We start from the raw sequence: 22,086 nt of genomic DNA, 5'->3' as shown, positions 1-22,086 counted from the left end.
TCGTGGTTTCATCACGTCACAGTTTCGGGATCAAGGGTCGCAGTTGAATCCGGACGTGACGTTGTACTGTTACCTGGATGTTTGTTTTCTTTTCTGTAAAAAGCTGCCGTCTAGCGAGTGAGTTGGGAACTCCATGTGTTTCGAGAATTGCGACGGATCACAGTAAACTGTTGTAAGGGACCCTACGATATCATATCTTCTGCACTGGATGAGATCTCCATTGATATGTTTTGGCCTTGATAGGCCATTGAAAAATCTTTTGAGCAGGGGGGGGGGGCTGTTATAAAACCAATGGCATTACTTTTTGAAGGGCCCTCGCAGTTGTTCCTTTCAGCAAAACAAGATTTAAGAAAGGGAAATAAAATTTCATGTCATTCTCATGTGTTGGATTCATGGCCTGTATAGGTCAAACCATCATGACCCCATGACGCAAGCGTGTGGTAGATATCAGCATTGATGCTTTATTTGGGGATATCAACTTGCATCATATAATCAACATCATGTAGGTTAATGAACAATTGCTAAGAATATTGTACACCGGTTTACTTCTAGAATAAGGAAAATTAAAGTGCGTAAGTAATCGCTTTTCCAATGACCCTCATATCCCTTCAAACCAATGATGACTGGTGATGCTAGTGATTGTCTTCGCCAAGATTTCGTCAGGAGAATGTCGTCTCTAATTCAGCAGAATGCAGACGACAGTTGAGATAAAGGTGGTCGCCATGGAAACAGTGACGCTCGAGCTCCGTGCTGAGGCTGTCAATTAAAGATATACATGTAGTATGATTTTTTTTTTTAATGTTTGATTTGATTTCTAAAGAAAATAAATGTCCGTCCTAAATGGCAAATAAAGATCCGTTTCAATCCAAGTACATATAAACGATAAGTGTAGGGTACGCAGACCAAAACGACTTTCTGCCGCAGAGAAGCACATGTATAATCTCTTAAAATGTAGGTCGAAACTAAGTACATGTGCTGACGGCCTAGTAACAAGTATGTACAATTGATATATATTTTTTGTTCCCATACACACAAATATCGAGGTTGACGTTATGAATGGATTGATTGATTGATTGATTGATTGATTGATTGATTGATTGGTTGGTTGATTGATTGATTGATTGATTGATTGATTGATTGATTGATTGATTGATTGATTGGTTGGTTGGTTGGTTGGTTGGTTGGTTGGTTGGTTGGTTGATTGACGAACGAACGAATGAATGAGTTCTTACCGACGGGACATTTCTGTTCATCGGAGTTGTCAGCACAGTCCATGACGTCGTCACAGCGGTCCCCTGGCCGGATGCACTTGGACCCGTCAGCACAGGTGAAGCCATCGGTAGCCTCGCAGTTATCTGAACAGAAAAAAAAGTACAATCGTTATGCGTTATTTTACAGCAAGCTGGCGGTGTTCAGTTTTTACTAGCTACTATATCGCCCGGCAAAAAGCAGTCCCTCAAGCAACAACTGGATATGATTTTGGAAACGGTCAGACGTTTCAGACAACATCCGCTGTCTATCGTCAGTGACACTGGAGAGAACATGTTGGAGAGAGTTTTTCATATCCTAGCTAGCTATGAAGTGATATGCAAAAGAGATCTAGTTGGAGAGAAGTTTTATTCTAATTATGAATTTAAACGCTATATCAATTTTCAAAATGCTACACCATGAATTATAAGATGCATTGGATCGATGTCTGGCCACTCTATCATATATCACGGATTGAACAATTCTACGGGACAATGAACAATTCTACGGGACAACAAGCAGATATTGGGGGAATGCCCAAACCACACAGAAACAAGGTCAACCTACAGGATCAAGTTCAAGCACTAGGAGGCCCAAAATGAAACCTGACCATCAGGACACCAGTAACAACCCATGTACCAAATAGCAACACAATGGCACCTTGCGTTCTGGAAATAAAGCGCACATGCCGTGCCCACACAAAAGGTAACCAAGAATGTCAAGATCAAGCACCAAGAGCGCCAAAATCAAACGGGAGAATTATGCCAACACCACCAACACATGTGCCAAATATCAGTGCACCCGCATCATCCGTTCAGAAGATACAACGCCGGAAATACCCCTCCCGGACACATAATTCGACCTGCCGTGTCAAGTTCAAACACGACAAGGCCCAAATTCAATACTAACCAACAGGCAACAACCCCCCCCACCCATACACCAAAAATCGCGGCCTTCGTGCCATTCGTCCAGCAGATACAGCGCCAAAAAGGCCCCCAAAACACAAAAATGCACCCTTTAGTGTCAAGTTCAAACGCCAGGATGTCCAAAATCACGACTGAACAACGGGCAACAACCCCCCAACCACATACCAAAAATCATTGTGCTCGCACCATCCGTTCTTGAGATACAGCGCCGAAAGGCCCCAGCTTCCAAAAATTCCCACGCTCCTGAAAACTATACCTGCATTACATGCAGGCAATGAACAATTCTACGGGAAAATGAACAATTCTACGGGAAAATGAACAATTCTACGGGACAATGAACAATTCTACGGGACAATGAACAATTCTACGGGAAAGAAATTGAAATGTGGAGAGCTTTGCTTTTCTAGAATGATCTGTACTCACAAGGAGGAGCCCAGCTTTCGTCCCAGCCGAGTATCTCACCCTGATTCTGTTCCAACCAGTCGATTAGCGGTTGGAAATACTCCACGAACGGCTGAGCTGACATGTTTCGTTGGTCGGTCATCACCTCCATAGCGTCCGGCCACTCCTGACTGGACCCCATCCGGAGCATTCGACTGTGATGGTTGGGGCGGGGGTCACTGTTATGATCTACACTATTGTACGCCAAATTACAGCTACTCAAGCAACTGGATATGATTTTCGAAACGGTCTGGCTTTCCAGGTAGGATACACTACTTTTCGTCAGTGACACTAAAGAGATCTCGCTGGAGAGAGGGCTTTTATATACAATGAACTGATATGCAAAAGAGGTTTATTCATTCATTATTCACGGACAATCATGTGTAATGGAAATTTATTAAATTCATGCTAAAGCAATATAGTTGGAGAAGCCAGCTCTCGAACGAAATCCCTTTAGTGTCACTGGCGAAAGGTAGTGGATTCGACCTGAAACGTTTCCAAACCATATCTAGCTTCTTGAGTAACTGCAATTTGGCTTGTCTTATTACCTGGATGTCTAACCTTGATCGATGTATCTACACTATTGGTTAAGTAAAGTATTAGCAGCACAATGTAAATCAAAGAAGCTGAAAAAGGTAAGCAATGTGTTTTATGTGCTCTAAGCAAAGAGGAGTGCACATATAGAACTTTGAGTTTGATGCTGTAGCCTCACGAAGCTTTCCACGAAATCGTCTTCCGGGAGGGACGCAAAACGAGGTCCCATGTTAGAGGCGCCTCGACCACGTTAACTAGCCTCATTACTCAACACATTGGGTACCTTCTGGCTGGCAAAATACACCAGATATTATTATTTGTATTATTATCATTATTATAAATGACATGACAACGCACGCTAGTTGTTCCCCAGCGGCGTCCTTGTTGGGCCCTGCAGAGATGTCACACTTGTGCAGCAGACCAGTGTGTCCGGAGGTTTCACACAGGGCCTTGTGGAACTGGAACTGGACAATGTAGCTCACGAAGTATCTACACGGCGAAACAAATGCAGCATGACGCTGTATATATATATATATATATATATATATATATATATATATATAATTGTTGTATATATACATATTTTCATATATTTGTATGTATATAGATACATGAGATAAAGAAATGACCAAACCTACAGGTCACGGACTATAAACCATGAGCTTTTTGTACCATATAATGATATATGGTAAAATAGACTTTAAAGGACTCCATGCAATCTGTATCTCTGTCATATCTTATCTAACCCTTACCTCCCTCATGACCTCAATGAAATGCGGCCTGCAGGCCGATTTGAGCTTGCCATGATCAAATAAAAGATCTAACAATATATAAAATTTAGATATAAATAATAAGATGTCGTTTATGTAGCTTCTTATTATTTTCTTAACTCCTCCCGAAACTACGATCGATCATATAAATAAATTCTACAGATGATGTTGACATTAGGTGTTGACCATATTTTCTTGTTTCACTCCTTCGGGTAAATATCACATATTAGTACACTTCCTTTTCTTTTTGAGTGGGTTACTGTCGCGTTTGTCTCGTCACGAATGTGCTCATTTGCATTTTCGTGACGAGACAAATGCGACAGTAGCCTTTGAGTGTGGACACACATATACTATTAGATTTCTGGTTCAAATAATTAACGGGAAGCAGACCTGATGTAAGGGGTGTTGTAAGGGATATGGTATTTGCATCCGGGGTCAAAATCCTTGGCGTTGTTTCTCGGGATCGGTGGCACGATACCCTGGTAACGAGTCCTGCGTGGGGAAAACAATGGACAAAGTGTGTAGAGTCATCAACTGTCAAGAACTGGTAAATTTAGAATTGTAACTTGTAATTCTAGATCAAACCTGAGTTTGCACCATTTGTGGTTGTACGTGAGTTTGATTTGTCCTAGTTCTGTCAGACTGTGTGATTCTCACCTGAGTTTCCACCACTCCTGGTTGTACGTGAGTTAGAAGTTTGTCCTAGTACTGTTAGACTGTGTGATTCTGACCTGAGTTTCCACCACTCCTGGTTGTACGTGAGTTAGAAGTTTGTCCTAGTACTGTTAGACTGTGTGATTCTGACCTGAGTTTCCACCACTCCTGATTGTAGGTTGCCGGGGTAATAGAGCCGTTGAAGACCGCCCATCTCCACTGGTCTACCAGGTAACCGAACGGCAGGAACGCGATCTTCTGTAGAGCCATACTCATCAGGAAGTTGATGTCAGACTCTGTATGAAAAGATAGGGAGTGCTTTTATTTTGTTAGGTTTATCACTATAGTCTCATTACGCGTTGTCAAAGAACAAGGACAGATTGAAGTAGATCCTATGCCGTAATCTAGGCTTACCTAGCCTGTTTCGCATACTTCGAGTGGGGCCGGCCCTTCCGCGGCAAAATCCCTTTCCGAGCATTAGAGAACCGTAGCCAACATTCAAACTAGCTAACCAGTGCCCCCCCCCCCCCCATAACATAAAAGCCAGCCCCCCTCGAAGCGAAACACCTTCCACGGCAAACTAGGCAAACTCCCTTTCCCGGCATTAAAGAACCTAATAGCCAACTTTGAATTTAGCCAATAAAATGAAAGCCAACCCCGCTCGAAGTCTGCGAAGAGTACGTCTTACCGTTGTCGTCGCCCACATTGTCCAAGAGGTCGATGCTCTGTAGGTGTCTCGGAGTGGACACGGACAGAGCCAGCAGATCTCCCACTGCTTCGTGGAAACCCGGGTTTGCTCCTTCCCGGAACGGAACGGGCTGATGCTTGTACTGTAGATAGTACTCGATGTGCCCCATCTCGTGATGGATGGTGATCAGGTCGTTCATGTTTATGTTAGTGCACATCTGAACCCTGTATTCAGACATGATATTTGTCATTATGGAACATGAGTTTGAAAATGATTTACTAGTACCTGATGTTTGCCTACGGTACTGCAGCGGGCGTTGTATCTTTGTGTGTACAATACAATTCAAGAAGCTGTGAAGGTATCTTGCTGATATTTTGTAGGTGTGAGGCGGTTGTTGAAAGGAAGGTCAAGTTCGAAAATGCTTTACCTGGCATTTTTCGTCGATACTGCAGCAAGCTGTGTATGTTTGTTTGTTTGTTTGTTTGTTTGTTTGTTTGTTTGCGTACAACATAACTCGAGACGATGTGAATGGTTGTGCCTGATATTTGGTAGATGGTATATGGGTAGGGGCTGCAAATAGAAAGGTCAAGTTTAATAATGGGCCTCCTAGAGACGAGTTACGGTACTGCAGCGGAGCTTCAAAGTTGGAGGTCAAGTTTTCTGCTAGGTTCATGTTGGTGGATAGGTCTCGGGGCAGGAAGTAAGTTGTGCCCCTATTTTGAACCGCAGGAGCCGATTTTGGAGTATGTAATCTTAATATGGCCTTCATACTGAAACTGAATCAGTAAAAAAAACTGCATGCAAAAGACACTAAGCGCTAATCCAACAGTCGCCCGGCGGCTATCAGCATACATGACCTACCTGACGTCATGCGCGTTGGAGAAGTCCCATGCAGATGGGTGACACTCCACATCCCTGTCTGCTGGTTTGACGAACATGGAGTTGTCCCAAAAGTTCTGCGGCATCTCGATTTGGCCCATGTCCCTAAAGAAATCGTCTGATATGCGGAACATCCGATCAACTGTCCATCCCTGAATTTGGCATCAATTAATGAAAACCTTTATTGCGCATATATACCCACTGGGTTAAGTACAGGTCGCAAAAAATGATAGTTGACAAAAACATGGAATACTTACAATGTCAACCAACATAAGGATCATATTCTACTAAGTGACCTACGTGAATTCGACTTCTTCGAGCCTTGTGATAATGAAAATGTAGGAACAAATATGTTTTACAATCAAACGTTTGTCTAGATTTATAGGAATATGATTCTGTATTACTCAGGTGTATGAAGTGGGGAAACATAGGTTCTATCAGTCTATAAAATCAGCCCTCTCTTTGCTGCTCATCTTCAATTCTATTTAGATTACAATATTGACATATTCGTTGGGAAAGAGTGGTCTGCATGTTCTGTGATTAAGCAACATTTTTTTCGGATTTCATCTTTTTCGCCCTCATTACTTTTGTGGTCTCCAGAGGATGTCATCCATAAAATTAAGTCAATGTGGCCTTACAGATTCATGCAGCAGGATATAAATGAAATGGCGCTGCTCACATCTGCCTTCATCTTTGGTGTCACATCAAAGCTCGTCTTGTTTGGGTAAGGCTCCACAAGGTTGTAGATGTTGATCCAGGACTGGGACCACATGTCACCTGTAACAAACGGATCAAATGTTGTTACAAACAAAACAGAATAAACCCCAAGTATACTTGTATACAAATACTGTTAGGTAGTGGATGCTGTATAGTTATCTAATAGCCAACAGCATGTATACGTAAAGCTCGACAGATAAGGGGTTGGCATCGGAACAGAAAATCCAGGTACGGTCCAGGTCCAGGTCCAGAGCATCAGGTCCAGTTCCGGACCTAAACCTGAACGTAATTGTTTGTGAAACTTGTGAATAGGCGATATTCAAACCAATGGTCCATCTCGCTCCATTTCGCTACAAAGGAATCTGTTAGGTGGAGTATCATATCTTCATGCAAACAGTTGCATCTTTTTGACCGTGTTTTACTATAGGATCTTCGTAGAAAAAAACTTTCCTCTTCTTCGCTCCTTGGACCGGTAGGGCCCAAATCACATGACCGCTTGCCACCGTTGTGCCGGTATAATCTGTTCATTTTCTAATCGTTCTAAAATTCGGCCCACTGATTTTTTAAGATCCGGCTTTTCGGAACGGACCGACAAGAAAAAACGGTGCCAACCCCTAAGATTGGTTGACAGTTATACTTTTGTTGTATTGTACTTACCCAATAGATGTGCAGGGATGGGTCCAGAAGCACTGATCTTGTCCTGTCCGTATCGTTCCCGCAGCTTCTTCCTGACATAAGCGTGCAGGTGGTTGTACAGAGGCTGGAGCTGATTGTACAGGTTCTCAAGCTGCTCCTGAAAGTCAGCGGTTTCATACGAAGAGCGCCAGTAGGCACCGGTGTCTGCCCAGTTCTGAGCTGTATATGGGATATGGGATATTAGCTGTATACATGGGATATTAGGAGCAAAAGTAGCATGGTTTCTAACAATACTAACGCTACGAGCCTGTAGGTAACTGGAATAGAGTGGACCTTCCATTTGATTTAGCAACGAATGGCAGCCGCTCCAGCCCCTTGCGATTTATCCCCGTCTATTGTAAGCTCCTCGCAATTAAGCCTGGCTGGCTGCAAAGAGAGAGTAGTCGGCCCACCCAATAACACAATAACCCAATAACTTGTGTGACAACGTCAAAATGAGTTACTAAATAGAATGAGTGCCGCATTGCCCCCGTCTGTAAAAAAAAGCAAATAAAAAATACAGATGTGTCGCTAGACACAGGAGGATCTAAGTCCAAGACTACCACAGCCGTAAATATTTCCATTGACTAGCATCCTACCATCTTGACTGACAGCATCGTTACTGAGTTCCACGAAGCGTGAGTATCTGTCCTTCAGCGGCCTGCCCACCGCGTCCCGCCAGCCTTCCCAGCAGAACCGCAGCCGGTCGTAATCGCGGCTGCTAGCCAGACAGTCGTCCAAATCTGTGCACAGAAAAAGCAGTTTTGATGAGTAGGTGAATATTGAAGATTGAAGACCCTTTTTCTCAATGCACAGTGAAGTCAAGTCAAAGTTTATTGAACAACAATTGTAACGGGTACAATGTAAGGCAAACTTGAATATGTTGTATAAGACATAACAACTAGCTATATGATGACATTAATCTAATACTGCAACAATACATGTAGATTCCAGGCTATGCGATATTGAAAGAAAACACAGTGCACAAAGTGCTAGAAAGCCGTCATCTTTCTGTGCAGTGGTCTTAACAAAAGCACATCGAAGACGGGTAATTAGGGAACGAAATGTACGATAAAAAATAGACAACATGAACACAAAACGTACCCAAAATAATACAACAGCATTCCTTGTACATATTTATTGGCATCAACTTTAATTTTTCGTTCACGCAAACAGCCCGACCTGGCCCCGGGAAGGAAATGTGACGTAGGTCTTACCTGGGTTCAGCGCCATACAGTTTGACGGGTTGTCGTACTCGCATACCTTCCCAGTGGAGTAAATGTGGGCCATGTACCAGCATACGAGGCTGAGCTAGAAAGCAGATCTTTCGTTTTAATAGGGTTGAAAGAAACGGTAACCATTCTGTCATTTTAGAATAGGCCTAACATCTTTTTTTTCCATAAGTAAATAAATTCATCTTTTTTTCAGGTCCTGTTTTTCTGGATCGGTCCAACAGGAAAAAACGGTTTTGTACCAGTACACCGTACCGGTTCCCACCCCTATCCGCATCCAATACTTACATCCACCTCCTTCAACCAGTCTCTCTGAGCCTCGGGTCCAAGGGTGGTGATTTTACCGAAGAGTCTCTTCAGTGTTGCATTGTTGAAGTTCTGCCAGTCAAACCTGGAGGCCTTTCCAGCCATTTCTTTTTCGAAATCGCCGTATGTACCCACGTCCTGTGATCAAAGAAAGTTCTGTAACCATCTGTGCAATATCCGACATCAGAAAAATGATACGCAAGAATGAAAACGTCGTTGGAAATTCTGTTCTATTGGACCGCGTTTTTGGTCTGCTATTGCTCTGTATTTTCAACATACTTTTGGGAGCTACAATTTTTTTCAGTATCCTGGGACACATTTTGCCAAATAAAACAGCCCTTTTTAACACCATGGTGCTTGTTTGGTGGCGTTGGTTTGGCGTAACTGGTAGATCGTTTGACTCGAAATCAAAAGGTCCCAAGTTGGCATAGTGGGTTTCGAATTGTTCGATATGCCCCGATGTGAAACTCATTTAACACGGCTTTCATTTACATTGGAGTGACGCCAACCGAGCCTCCTCAGCTATAATGAGCCTATAAATGTGTGCCAAAAACACACTATGGATAAGGTGCACTAACGTTCCAACATCTACACAATGACTTCCACTAAGAAGTGTCAATTTTTTTGTTTTGCTTTGCACACCACTATATAGTCTACTGGCGGAGGTAAATAATCTTATTTCTTTACAAATATCGGTATCAAAAATGAAAAACAAAGGTGCACAAGATAGCAACATGATATTAGTTACAAGCGCATGTAGAGGAACACACATAGGTGCAAGCAGGGGGAAGTCCTCTAGGACCCATAGCCAAATTCCTTTCTCGGGAAGTTTGCCCCATCGTAGTTGGAGATCTAAACTGTGAGGATATATGATAGGGCGCATCTTTTTACATTAATTCATAACCTTACATAGACGTAAGGCCACAGCTAGTAAAGTCTATGTAAGACATGCTCTGCCGACTGCAAAAACAGTGAGATAGGAAAAAAACAAGATGGTCAAAAAACAAGATTGCTTGTTTGTCAAAATAGACACCATAAACGTTGTAACAAGAATTGAAGTGACAAAACATGGTAGTACCTTGGTAGCACGGACAACAGGGTATTCATTCCTGCATTCACGAATTGAACAAGCGTAGTGCGGTAGAATGATATCACTTTTCAAGTTGGCTCAACTATTACACTCTTGGCTTCCATAGTGGTGCCAGTTTTCAACTAGTGTCATTTCTATAAATACAGTCATAGCTACCTCGCTAGTATCATTTCTACAAGTACAATTATTAGGCTACAACACAACATACTTTCCCATTTTTGGTACTTTCTCGTCAATCTCCGAAGAAGAAAAAAAATCTTGTTCTTTTCGGAAATCAGGCAAATATTAATGAGTGCATGGATCGGATGTCATCCATAAAATTTACTTGCTGTGGCCTAATAGTAACATGGTATTTCGCATTCCGTAAATTGCAACTGCATCGGTGTCGCACACATTGGACCCCTGTCGAAATAAACATACAACACATGAAATACAGTCAAACCTGCTCAAGATGACGACCCGGGGGACCGGACAAAAGCGGTCGTGTTGGACAGGTGGTCGGTTTGAAGAGTATCAACTCACAACATGCGTGATGTTCAATGGAAAACATCACATCCGTGATGTCCAATGGCAAACATCAGATCCGCCAGCGATCTGTTAAATGTCAAATACAACACGCACACGCACGCGAAAAAGGTACATAAGCTTCATGAATTTTACTAAATGAACAAAACAAGGTCTTCTTCCTATAAATAGTATTTCTTCCATACAATTAAGTTTTGTACATGTTGCATTCCTGCGTCTACAGTAGTTCGATGGACCATTGTAAAATTAAATGTATTCATTAGGCAACACAATTTCTCTCTGGAGGACAGCGAATCGGCAATGTTATTCACATCAAGAGAACTGCCGTGAAATCGTCGACATTCGAGGTAGGTAAACATGATTATAATACATACTGTACGCAATTTTACACCCAACAACGTCATCGTTTAGAGCCTGTTTGTACCAGGTACAGATTTACTAAACTGCAAATCAGACAAAAGAGGACTGCATGTAACGATATGATGATTATGGTCTATACTCCACTCAACGGAAAAGTCATAGGAACACCTGCGGCGCGACGATCAGTTGCACATGAACAAGTGGGCAGCTTGCAAAAACATTTTCTGGGTTTAAACTTTAAAGGTCGTAGGATCGTAGTAAACTTGTTTGGGATTTTGAGATCACCAGAAACCTTTGTACAGCACAGTACATTTACCAGCACAACAAGAAATATTTGCATAGAATAGTCGCTACGAACGGCAGGAAAACAAAGAAATTGTTCATGGAAAAAACCCTAGAACGACGAACGCGACAATATAGTTTTCATCCTTAAAATTCCCGTCGCAATAGGACTAAAACTCGTCGCAGTCACGGGGTCTGATCCGCCGCCATCTTCATTTTTGACATAATATCTTATGATTGTCACAACCCGACGCAAACTCGGCACAAATCACGTTTAACTTAGTTATAATCGAAAACCTCAAGCTTGAAAATGGCGCGTGGGTTATGGGCAGGGATTTGGTACTGTGCGGTACCAATTTTGGGCGGTCGCGCTGGCCAAGTGGTAGCAAGTGGTCGTCTTGAAAATAATGCTTACGTCAAAGGCGGAAATTTTCGGGACCGAGAAAAAGTAGTCGACTTGAAGTGGTGGTCGCTTGCGCAGGTTTGACTGTATTAAAATAAAACAGTTTAGACATTCAGATTTTACCAGCTCCTGGCTATTCTCCTGTGTGATGCCAGTCTCTGCGGTCCACGTGACCATCGCTCTGTAGTAAAAGTACCTCTCAGCTTTGGTGTTGTAGTCCCAAATGAAGTCCCAGGCCTGCTGCTCATCTGTGATGCCATGAGGAGCGACATTCTGAGCTGACAGCGACACCACTAACAGTAGACAAGAAACAACCGATATCCCTGCCATGTTGTCTGAATCACCACCTTGAACTTGTTCAAGGGGGCGGTGTTCTCAGGGGACCAGCAAGGTTCAACGGAACATACCACTAAGTCTTCCAATTGAAAGGGGAGGAAATGTATCAGTACAGCAAAAACAACGAGCTAACCTGTCAAATCAGGGCTCGAAATACCACCTGCATATGCAGGTTAGTGCAGGTAAAATTGGAGCTGTGCAGGTATTTCTGGTGTCTACCTGCACCTAACCTGCACTGGTCCATGTACAGGGTTTTATACATAAATGTCCTATAATGTAGCTGTATATGGATTGTTATTAGCTGCATTGACTGTTAGCACCTATAAAGTATAAAAGAAAAAAATAGCAATGGTTACTGAACAATTTTGGTATGATCCATACTTACTAAATTCAGAGTGGTGCAGGTAAATTCGTCTGGTGCAGGTAATTTTCAATGTTACCTGCACCAGTGCAGGTATGATGAAAAAAGTACTAGTATTTCAAGCCCTGCAAATGTTATGTCAATGACAGCAGACGAAGTCGGTTGGAGCACTGACACTTAGTACAAAATTTACAGAAAGGCCGCTTCTTAGTCAGTCATTGACAGATGATGTTAAGAAAAGACTTTTTACGAGTTTTTCCTGGCTTAGAAAAGATGTTTCATCATTCAGCAAGCATACACTGTAGCAACGGATGGCTTTACGATATGTGGAAAAATACGCATTGTAAAACATCGTGCTGATTGTAGGATCCAATCAAAATAGAGGTGCTGCAGCCTACAGGTACATCTTACCGTGTAAATGATTATACTATTAGAAATTTTAAAAAATGTCAAGTCATCAGTTAGGAAGTTTATTGATGGATGTAAAAAAACTTCATTTGATAATTTTACATTTGAAAGGCAAATAGTGACATAACGGTGAGATAACCTGTTAACTGACCTTTTAATATAATGGTGTGATGACTCACCGATGGGAAACACCTATTCTAGTTGACATTGCAAGAATTCTATTCTAGAATTTCTACAATCTACCTCATTACTTGTGACGTGGAGGGGTACAGAAACGTTAAGGTACCACATCCCTATAGCTAATAATTATAATAGGATTACAGGATGATAGTCTTACTATAAAACACAACATATTGTAAAACACGTATGTTACGTGATCAATAAATAATCTCGTTATTCAGATTAATTATGTCATGTCGGAAAATATGAACATGTACAAATTGCCATAAACTATCTCTGAATTATGAAGTTTCATCTGAATGAATTTTTACACATTTAAAAAAAATGATATAATGAATTACCTCGCCATCATGGAACAATGTTTGACATTTTATAATAATAATAATATTTCTTTCAATATCAATCAAGTATTCTCAGTCATTTTGAAGACGAAAAAGAATCATTCAGAAACAGTTTCAGGTGTTTCGGTCACCATGAGAGGGATAGTGGTCTCCTCGTCTTCTTTGCTTCTTCCGTAAGAGCACGCGTTTCCAACTGAAGACAGAAACTTGTACAGAACAGTCTTCCACTGAGTATCCATGGAGAACTCTCGCGTCCCCAACCTCCCGATGGTCAGTTGTCCACTCTTGACCTCGTCTGGGTGGAACACGGTGGCCTTGACCACCAGAGGACCAGGCAGGGGGTCCACGCTGATTTGGGCAAGCTTCCAGCGAAGCTCTTCTGGCTCATCACTGAGAAACGCGATCCCAGCGTTCTCTATGGCCTGTTCCACCTCCTTGACGCTGTTCATCTGTTGCAGCTGCTGTTGTACCTCGCTTTTACTTTCGTTTATGATTCTCATGCTGCACTGGTAGCCATTCCGAATGGCGCCAAGACGTTTCTGCTTGTTTTCGGAAAGTAGCCACGCCATTTCTTCGTACAAGTCGGTGATAGCTTGCTCGTCTTGACTCTTGACTTCGTCGACTTGCTCCTCGAGATGGCTGAGTTTCTCCAGGTACTGGCGGCGTTCTTCTATCTGTCGCTTCTTCTCCTTCAGCAAGGGGGTGACGGTGGTCATCCTTTTCTCGACGGCCTGTTTGACCGTGATGACGTTCTTGTGGCCTTTGTGGGCGCTGTCGTCCAGGCACTGGTTACAGACGGGTACCTCACAGGTTTGGCAAAAGAGTCGGAGCTTCTCTGGTGGATGATTCTCGCAAGTAGCATCCCACTGTTGCGTGGCATCCCGGGCGGCTGCGGCAAGCTCGGAAAACTTTTGGCACATTTCTGTGACTTGGTAGTTGTTGGGTAGGGCCGCTACGCCACCCTTTAACGGCACACGAACACGGCAGGTCGGACAGCGAAGACCTCCCCTAGCTGCCTCTACGAGGCACTCTTCACAGAAGGTATGTCCGCACGGCAGGATTTTTGGCCGTTTGAATGGTTGCAGACAGATCCCACAGGACATAGAATCTTCCGGAAAACTCCATCCTGTCGCCACAGACGCCATTTTAGTTTGGAGTTTGGCTAGCCACGGTCTTTGTACAACCACTCCTAACTGTTCAACAGTATCATATGCTGTATATACACAAGTACAGATAAGTATCTGAGAACAGACTGCTGACTCACCGCACATTGGGGGAATCCCGGAGACGGACTTAACTATTTAGTAGTTCCGGGGTGGTTATGATTGTTAGCGACAATTTAAAACAAACCAAAGAATGTCCAAACAGAATCAACTGTGGTGAGATATCTTGAAGTGATATTAAATGACAACAAGTATGATATTTATTCATAGGAAGGGGCTAACTACCGTTAATTTGATCAACATAACGCCTATTAATTCGGCCTGAAACGCCTGAGTGTGTGAGACCGTCCTGACTGGTGTTTTCCCAGAGTCTCACGTCTGGTTTCTGTACAGTACGTCACTGTGTCAAGGTCAAGGGTGAATACACCGACATTGGAAACATGTATTTCGTCGCTTGTCGTCTGTGACAGTCATATTTTCTGTGGCAGACGTTTTTAAAATCAATTGAGATCTATCTGGAATAGTAAAGTTGATGTCAAAGACACCAGGCACTACAATACTTCTATTGACGCCATCGGTAAAACGAATAGCCACTGCCTCTGATTTTCTCTCACATACGGCCCCTTTGTTTCTAAAATTGAAAATATTAAATGTGATTATGTGCATGATATAAATAAGCTGCAAATTAGTATATTCACGTTCCAACAATCTCACCGATATATTAAAAAAATTCCTAAACCCTAATTCACTTGTACACAATTATCATACCAAGCAAAGAAACCAACTACATATTCCTCTCTTCCGAACATCATTAGCACAGTCCACCGTAAAATACAGATGTGTCACAATCTGGAACAGTCTTCACACAAATATTTAAAAAAAAAGCTTCTTCTTTTCTAACATTTAAAAGTGCCCTGAAAACACATCTAATTAACCACCCCAGCCCCTTATAGAAGTATTTATCGCATCATAATTCATATTGCTATTATTATTCGATTATCTTTTTGTATTAGCATAACATATGACTGTGCTAGTTACTTTTCCTTGTCATTTATTGATTTCATTGGTTATACATCTTTGTTGTATTATTATAACATATGATTATGTTAGTTACTTTTGTTTGTTTGTTATTTATTGATTTCATTGATCATACATCTGGTTTGAGTATAGAGGAGGAGGGCTCAGCATAAACTGTTAAGGTTTTCCCCTCCTCCTGCACCTGTTTTATGTTCTATTCTTTTCTGTATTTATTATCATTTTGTTGTGCAAATAAATAAATAAATAAATAAATAAACAAACAAACAAACAAACAAAACAAAACCTGGTTAGTTTACGCTCACTCCAGCGCACGCGTTGTGAGCTTGTATGGAACCCAATATCTAGAAACGATCCCCTCTGTATACTTGTATACCGTATACACAGTATACCGTGGTTAATTGTCACCCCCTTAAGCCCAGGATAGCAATCTTACAAAAACACAATATAGTGTAAACTATGTTACGTGATCAAGCAATGAAATCTCGTTATTTAGATTAATGATGTCATATCATGTCAGAAAATATGAACATATGAATATGTACAGATTACATTAAACGTTCCCTTACTAATAAAGTTCATCTGAATTATCTACTACACACTTGTGGAAAAAATTATTAGTTACCTCGTCATCATGGTACAATGCTTGGCATTTTATAACACCATTTCTGTCAATATCAATCATGTATTCTCAGTCATTTTGAAGACAAAAAAGAATCATTCAGCAACTGTTTCAGGTGTTTCGGTCGCCATGAGAGGGATAGTGGTCTCCTCGTCTTCTTCTTTGTTTCTTCCATACGAGCACGCCTTTCCAACTGAGGACCAGTCTTCCACGGAGTATCTATGGAAAACTCTTGCGTTCCCAGACTCCCGATGGTCAGCTGTCCTCTATTCATCACGCCTGGACGGAACACGATGGCCGTGACCTTCAAGGGAACAAGCAGGGGGTCCACACAGATCTGTGCAAGCTTCCGAAGCTCTTCTGGCTCATCACTGAGAAACGCGATCCCAGTGTTCTCTATGGCCTGTTCCACATCCTTGTAGACGTTGTCATTTTCTTGTAGCTGCTGTTGCACCTCGCTTTTACGCTCGTTTATGATTGTCATGTTGTTCTCGTAGCGATCACGAATGATGGCTAGACGTTCCTCCTTGTTTTCTGAAAGCAGCCGCGCCATTTCTTCGTACAAGTCGGTGATAGCTTGCTCGTCTTGACTCTTGACTTCGTTGACTTGCTCCTCGAGATCGGTGAGTTTCTCCAGGTACTCGCGGTGTTCTTCCATCTGTCGCTTCTTCTCCTTCAGCAAGGGAGTGACGGTGGCCATCCTTTCCTCGACTGCTTGTTTGACCGTGATGACGTTCTTGTGGCCTCTGTGAGCGCTGTCGTCCAGGCACTCGTTGCAGACAGGTTCCTCGCAGGTTTGACAGAAGAGTCGGAGCTTCTCTGTCGGATGATTTTTGCAGGCAGCGTCCCACTGTTGTGTGGCATCCCGGGCGGCTGCTAGCTCGGAGAACTTCTGGCACATTTCTGCGACTTGGTAGTTGTTGGGTAAGGCTGCGACGCCACCCTTTATCGGTACAACATTGCGGCAGGTGGGGCAGCGAAGACCCCCTCTAGCTGCCTCCACGAGACACTCTTCACAGAAGGTATGTCCGCACGGTAGGATTTTTGGCAGTTTGAACGGCTGTAGACAGATCCCACAGGACATCGAATCTTCCGGAAAACTCCACCCTGTCGCCACAGACGCCATTCTAATTTTTCGCAGTTTGGTATTCTTACAACCACTCCTAACTGTTCAACAGTATTATATGCTGTAACGTTGCATACAAGTACAGACAAGTATCAGATAATCTGAAAACAGACTGCTGACGCACCGCACGTTGGGGGAATCACGGAGATGGACTTAACTATTCAGTAGTTTCGGGTGGTTATGATTATTAATGAAAATATAAAACAAACAGAAAAATGTCAACAAACAGAATTAACTTTGATGAGATATCTAGGAGTGATATCAGATTACAACAAGTATGATATCTATTCATAGGAAGCGGCTAACAACCGTTAACTTGTTTTAAATGCATCCACTACTTCGGTTTGAAACGCCTGTGTGAGACCGTCCTGACTGGTGTTTTCCCAGAATCTCACGTCTGGTTTCTGTACGTCATTGTGTCAAGGTCAAAGGTAAATACACCGACATTGGAAACATGCTGTTTCGTCGTTTGTCGTCTGTGACAGTCATATTTTCTGTGGCGGGAGTTTTTTAAATCAGTTGAGATCTATCTGGAATAGTATAGTTGATAATACACCAGGCACTACTACACTAACGTTACCATCGACGCCATCGGTAAAACCTGGTTAGTTTTATACCACGCTCAGCGCACGCGTAGTGAGCTTGTTCGGAACCCAATATCTAGAAACGATCGCCTTTGTGTATCGTATACAGTATACCGTGGTTATTTGCCACCCCCTTAAAATAGGGAAAGGGCGGTAGAAGAAGTTACCTGTGCGCGAAAGGACCTGTGAATACTGAACTTTAACATGGTGGAAGACGAAACACATTTAATTTCACACTGCTACTTCTACAATCACGAAAGTATCTCTTTAAAGCCATCGTTAATTTTTCCGCGTTTACAGACAAAAAACGAAAACTACTCTCCCTCTAGCAACAGAAACCCACACATTACAGAAAATATGGGATCATTCGTTTCCATTGTTTTAGAATATTGAACCCAATAAGTTTATTTGTTTTCACACTTTAAAAACAACAACAACAAGTTGGAATTTAGGGTGAGTTAGCTTTTAGACTGTTTAACTGTTTATTGTTTTACACTTTTTGTCCATCCCCTTTCATATTACCTTCATTAATAGCCCTCGGGTAAGAATCTGGATCGCTCACAACTCCTCTTTGTTTCCTACGATAGATATTCAATCCCGATACGGTAAGTAATTATGAATATGCGTGCGTTCTCCGTTGTGCACATATTTCAAAGCTTCGTCATCCGTATGATAGTGCGCTGGGGATTTAGCTTCAAAAGCTTCGTCAAATAACATGTAACGTTATACACAGTTGTCACCCAAAATAGACAATACTATGATTTTGAATGCAGGAGAGACCACCATTGTTACACATGTGTCCATTTTCCTTCCCCATTACACGACACTTGTGATTAATCAATCACATACGTTGCCATGTTACAGCCAGACTATGACAAAACTCACCTCCAAGGATATACAAGACTTGCCGCCACAAGATAGCTCGTGCGACACCGCGATACATGACTACCCTAAGAATGTCCCTATTTTGTTGCCGTATGTGCTTGTCGTGCGACATATGTGATACATGTAATGTTAGGAGCCCTGTTGCTATGATAGCCGGGCTTCTGCCGTTTACCACATTAGTATCCATAGTTCCTATACTTAAGCCTGCTAATGTTTCTTAACGCAAACACCACAGAATTTAAACGACTCGCCATTACACAAAGGTGGGTAATTTTTTTACACCTTGCTTGATTTACAAACATTAACACTAATGGTGAAATGGAAATACTGGGTAAAGCATTTGGTCGGAAGCAACATCAAACAAATATTGTTTTATATACAATCAGGAGGGCCGCTTACCCCGTAACTAACGCTAAATACACGCACTAGCAGGTTGTTATAACTCATTCGTAATGGCCTAAACATCCTACAGGAAAGATTGCAAGAGCTGGTGGCACCCGCAAAAAGTTGTATCGTTCGTTGCAATTGCAAGTTGTGATGGCGTCCTCCATTTTGGCGTTTCATGACACAGATTTAGGGTCATCATCATTATCCGCCAGTGTCAAGTGTCGTCCTTCTCCGCGTCCCCAAAACATGACGTAGTCAAATCGTTGTGAAGAAAATAGGGTCTGCGACGCCGCAGGACTGACACACCAATGTCCACGTGTATTCACAACAGTTCTGCTGACAGCAGTGGTGGCTGCTTCCCTGCACGGTAAACCCAGCTCTGACCAGCGCCTGGAGAATGTGTGCCTCGTTCAACGACGTTTTCTCCATCGATCCAACATCTAGTGCCAGTCCATCCGGAGTGGTGTATATCTCCTCGGGAAGCTCGTAGTCATGTTCGGGCTCTAGTTCGAAGTACTTGGCGATGGCTTTCTGGAGAGCAGCCTTGACTCGTTCTCTTGTGGTGTTGTCGCTCGTCAGAAACCTGAAACAAGCGCTGTGCACTTTAGAGCTCGTAGACATCATCACGTGCACGGTGGCAAACTGTCCGAACTGGTACTGACTCAGCGCTTCCGTAAACGGCTGGATGTTGTAGAATTCAGCCTCCTTCTTCAGTTGGCTCAGCTCCTCGAAGTTCCTTGGAAGAAGTAGCTCGGAGGTTCTTAGGAAGTTGAGGACGTAGCGGAAGAGTTTGCCGTCTCGGTCGATGAAACAGCGGCCGTGCTCGTCGGTCATGAGGGTGGGGGCGGGGGTGAACATGGCGCTCAGGGTGGACTCGGGATAGCGGGTCAGCGTGGAGCGGAGGGTTGTGTAGATGAAACCCCCGACGTTCAGGGTGACTGGCGTGTCTTCAGACGACATTCTGACTCGGCTGCCCCTCACCAACCGCCATGGGGGATTGTGAGAGGATCGTACTTACGTTGAAAATTCTACCCGTTACCTTTGTGCCAACCAATTGTTTAAATGTTGACAGTAAGCAGGGACCCCATGGGCAAGAAGCTTACAACAATGACTATTAGCAACATTAGATATTGCGTTACGTATTCGATCGGAGTGTGTTTAAGTACAACAGTACGTTTACATGGAGAAAGTGGTAAAAGTAACACATTCATACGTTCTGAGGACACAACATATCAAGTCGCAAAACCAACAATATTTAGGCTGGAGGTCAATGTGGCTCAAAGAAATTACAGATAGTTCAGTTGCTCGAACTAGAAAAAAGGTGAGAAATATCTACCTTACTACGTAAACATTGGGGTCGTTTCGGGTCACTGAGTCGCAACTATACACCTTGTGGTCAGCAAGGCTTAACTGAGCTTTGAAGAGCCGCACTGCTGTCTGCCAATGCACGTCGACGTAGGTAAAGCCCCGGTCACAAAGCGCGTACGATTCCTTGCGATTCCTTCCGATGCGCAGGATAAGCGCAGTGCGTCGTAAGTCGGGGGAGAATCGGAAGCAATGGTTTAAGTATATAAAGCCGTGGTCACAAAGCGCGTAGTGCATCGTACGATGAGGTCATAAGAGCGTGCCTGCGTCAATCGCAGTGGATCATAGTAAATCGGGGAGCGTCGTATGGCGAAAAATAGAGCTGAAATGGATTTTGAACATGTTCAAAATTTCGATATCGTCGTAAGACTTTATTTGCCCCCACAGCAGACTTCATTACGGCAATTTTTGTCTACTGATGATGTTATAGATTTATGAATTGTTAGCATGTTGTGATGGTTTCAGTTTTCCCTGATATTGTGGATATTGACGAAAAGGGAAAATTTATCAGTCGCAACTGCCACAGTCGCAACCAGAGAACAGCGCGCCCCGCACAGGTGATGCAGACAATTGTTTGATCGCTTCATGCACGTGAGTTTATAATTAGATCAAATCTAAGCTCTCGTCGGTCTTGGGTCAGTTTACCATAATCGTAATAACCATGGGGACAACTCGAACATTAAGGCAGGCTCTATGAGTCGGAAATATATATGATATAATACTTATGACATGAGTTTTGTATGATGGCATCTTTTTGTTGATAGCATATCATGATACGATCTTCAAAAGAGCCTGACACGGAGAGCCGGCAAGCAGGCCGAGGTAATCGTACCAGTACTCACGCTTGATTTGAACTTTTCTTGTAACGTTAATGCTCTTGTTGTCATGGTCTCTTTTAATTTATTTTTACAGTTAAATATATTATAGGAAGGTATTCAACAGCTAAGTCCACATTTTGTTGGTTAAAGAAGCACAAAAGCGGCCAGACGGCTATTCAAAAGAAACACAAGTGAAAAATCGTACGACGCTGGAAAAATTTTGAACACCATCCGATGCGTTGCGATGGCTGATTTTGCTTACGATTTTGCTGCGATTTACTGCGCTCATCGTACGATATGCGGAATATACCATCGCAAGAAATCGTACGCGCTTTGTGACCGGGGCTTAACACTAGTAGGTTGGGCCGCACTTACCTGCGTCGGTTTCGAGAGACATTCCCTATCAGGCGCCAACAAGTCCCCAATCGGCGTCAATCGGCGACAATTCGTTGCATGAAATTGGGAATTTCTTTAAAATCTCAGTGGCAACACTGCGATTTCCTATAACTGCTCATTTGGGCTTCATTGGCAAATGTATCGCACGTCAGTGTGACCGCAAGGGAAAATTCGTCGCAAAGTCATAATTTAGTTTTTTACGCAAACAAGTACGGCCCAGTGAATTATTAGCTGAAAACACAATGTGGGGCGATTTGCAGTGGGTTTTTTTTCGCGCGGGCCGAGTTTCGCTGTAGGAAAAGAAGAGGTTGGCTGTGTTTGAAGAAATTCTGAAGAAGTCTGAGAAGTG

At 42.8% G+C, this 22,086-nt stretch overlaps 4 protein-coding genes across 4 annotated transcripts; all 4 read right to left on the bottom strand.

Moving 5' to 3' along the window:
• Nucleotides 1–438: 438 nt before the first annotated feature.
• On the bottom strand, nt 439–12,105 carry LOC118417365 (angiotensin-converting enzyme-like). Its single transcript, XM_035822920.1, has 14 exons — nt 11,854–12,105; nt 9,053–9,208; nt 8,750–8,843; nt 8,132–8,275; nt 7,515–7,712; nt 6,820–6,917; nt 6,123–6,292; nt 5,262–5,485; nt 4,725–4,869; nt 4,310–4,411; nt 3,507–3,638; nt 2,598–2,770; nt 1,233–1,355; nt 439–756 (listed from the first exon to the last, which is right to left on the bottom strand). Exons 1-14 carry the CDS (start codon nt 12,058–12,060, stop codon nt 677–679), a joined length of 2,046 nt encoding a protein of 681 aa, XP_035678813.1. The 5' UTR covers nt 12,061–12,105; the 3' UTR covers nt 439–676.
• Nucleotides 12,106–13,406: 1,301 nt separating this feature from the next.
• LOC118417349 (tripartite motif-containing protein 2-like) lies at nt 13,407–14,809 on the bottom strand. The gene has a single exon (XM_035822899.1). The coding sequence runs from the start codon at nt 14,625–14,627 to the stop codon at nt 13,455–13,457; it is 1,173 nt and encodes a 390-aa protein (XP_035678792.1). The 5' UTR covers nt 14,628–14,809; the 3' UTR covers nt 13,407–13,454.
• Nucleotides 14,810–16,088: 1,279 nt separating this feature from the next.
• LOC118417353 (E3 ubiquitin-protein ligase TRIM17-like) lies at nt 16,089–17,452 on the bottom strand. Its single transcript, XM_035822905.1, has one exon. The coding sequence runs from the start codon at nt 17,300–17,302 to the stop codon at nt 16,250–16,252; it is 1,053 nt and encodes a 350-aa protein (XP_035678798.1). The 5' UTR covers nt 17,303–17,452; the 3' UTR covers nt 16,089–16,249.
• A 905-nt stretch (nt 17,453–18,357) lies between these two features.
• LOC118417361 (BTB/POZ domain-containing protein KCTD6-like) lies at nt 18,358–20,616 on the bottom strand. The gene has a single exon (XM_035822912.1). It carries the CDS (start codon nt 20,116–20,118, stop codon nt 19,414–19,416), a length of 705 nt encoding a protein of 234 aa, XP_035678805.1. The 5' UTR covers nt 20,119–20,616; the 3' UTR covers nt 18,358–19,413.
• Between the last annotated feature and the right edge of the window lie 1,470 nt (nt 20,617–22,086).

This window comes from Branchiostoma floridae, chromosome 6, assembly GCF_000003815.2.
Source record: "Branchiostoma floridae strain S238N-H82 chromosome 6, Bfl_VNyyK, whole genome shotgun sequence".
Taxonomy (NCBI): Eukaryota; Metazoa; Chordata; class Leptocardii; order Amphioxiformes; family Branchiostomatidae; genus Branchiostoma; species Branchiostoma floridae.
Note: the sequence above shows the minus strand (reverse complement) of the source record. Positions and strands in the feature narration are given on the sequence as shown.

Coding starts and splice junctions, on each gene's coding strand:
- LOC118417349 (XM_035822899.1), bottom strand. CDS start 14,627: ATGTGCGGTGAGTCAGCAGTCTGTTCTCAGATACTTATCTGTACTTGT.
- LOC118417365 (XM_035822920.1), bottom strand. CDS start 12,060: ATGGCAGGGATATCGGTTGTTTCTTGTCTACTGTTAGTGGTGTCGCTG. Junction 6,293..6,819: donor CACCAAAGATGAAGGCAGAT/GTGAGCAGCGCC, acceptor TGCCAAATTCAG/GGATGGACAGTTGATCGGAT. Junction 4,870..5,261: donor CAATGTGGGCGACGACAACG/GTAAGACGTACT, acceptor CTTTTCATACAG/AGTCTGACATCAACTTCCTG.
- LOC118417353 (XM_035822905.1), bottom strand. CDS start 17,302: ATGGCGTCTGTGGCGACAGGGTGGAGTTTTCCGGAAGATTCGATGTCC.
- LOC118417361 (XM_035822912.1), bottom strand. CDS start 20,118: ATGTCGTCTGAAGACACGCCAGTCACCCTGAACGTCGGGGGTTTCATC.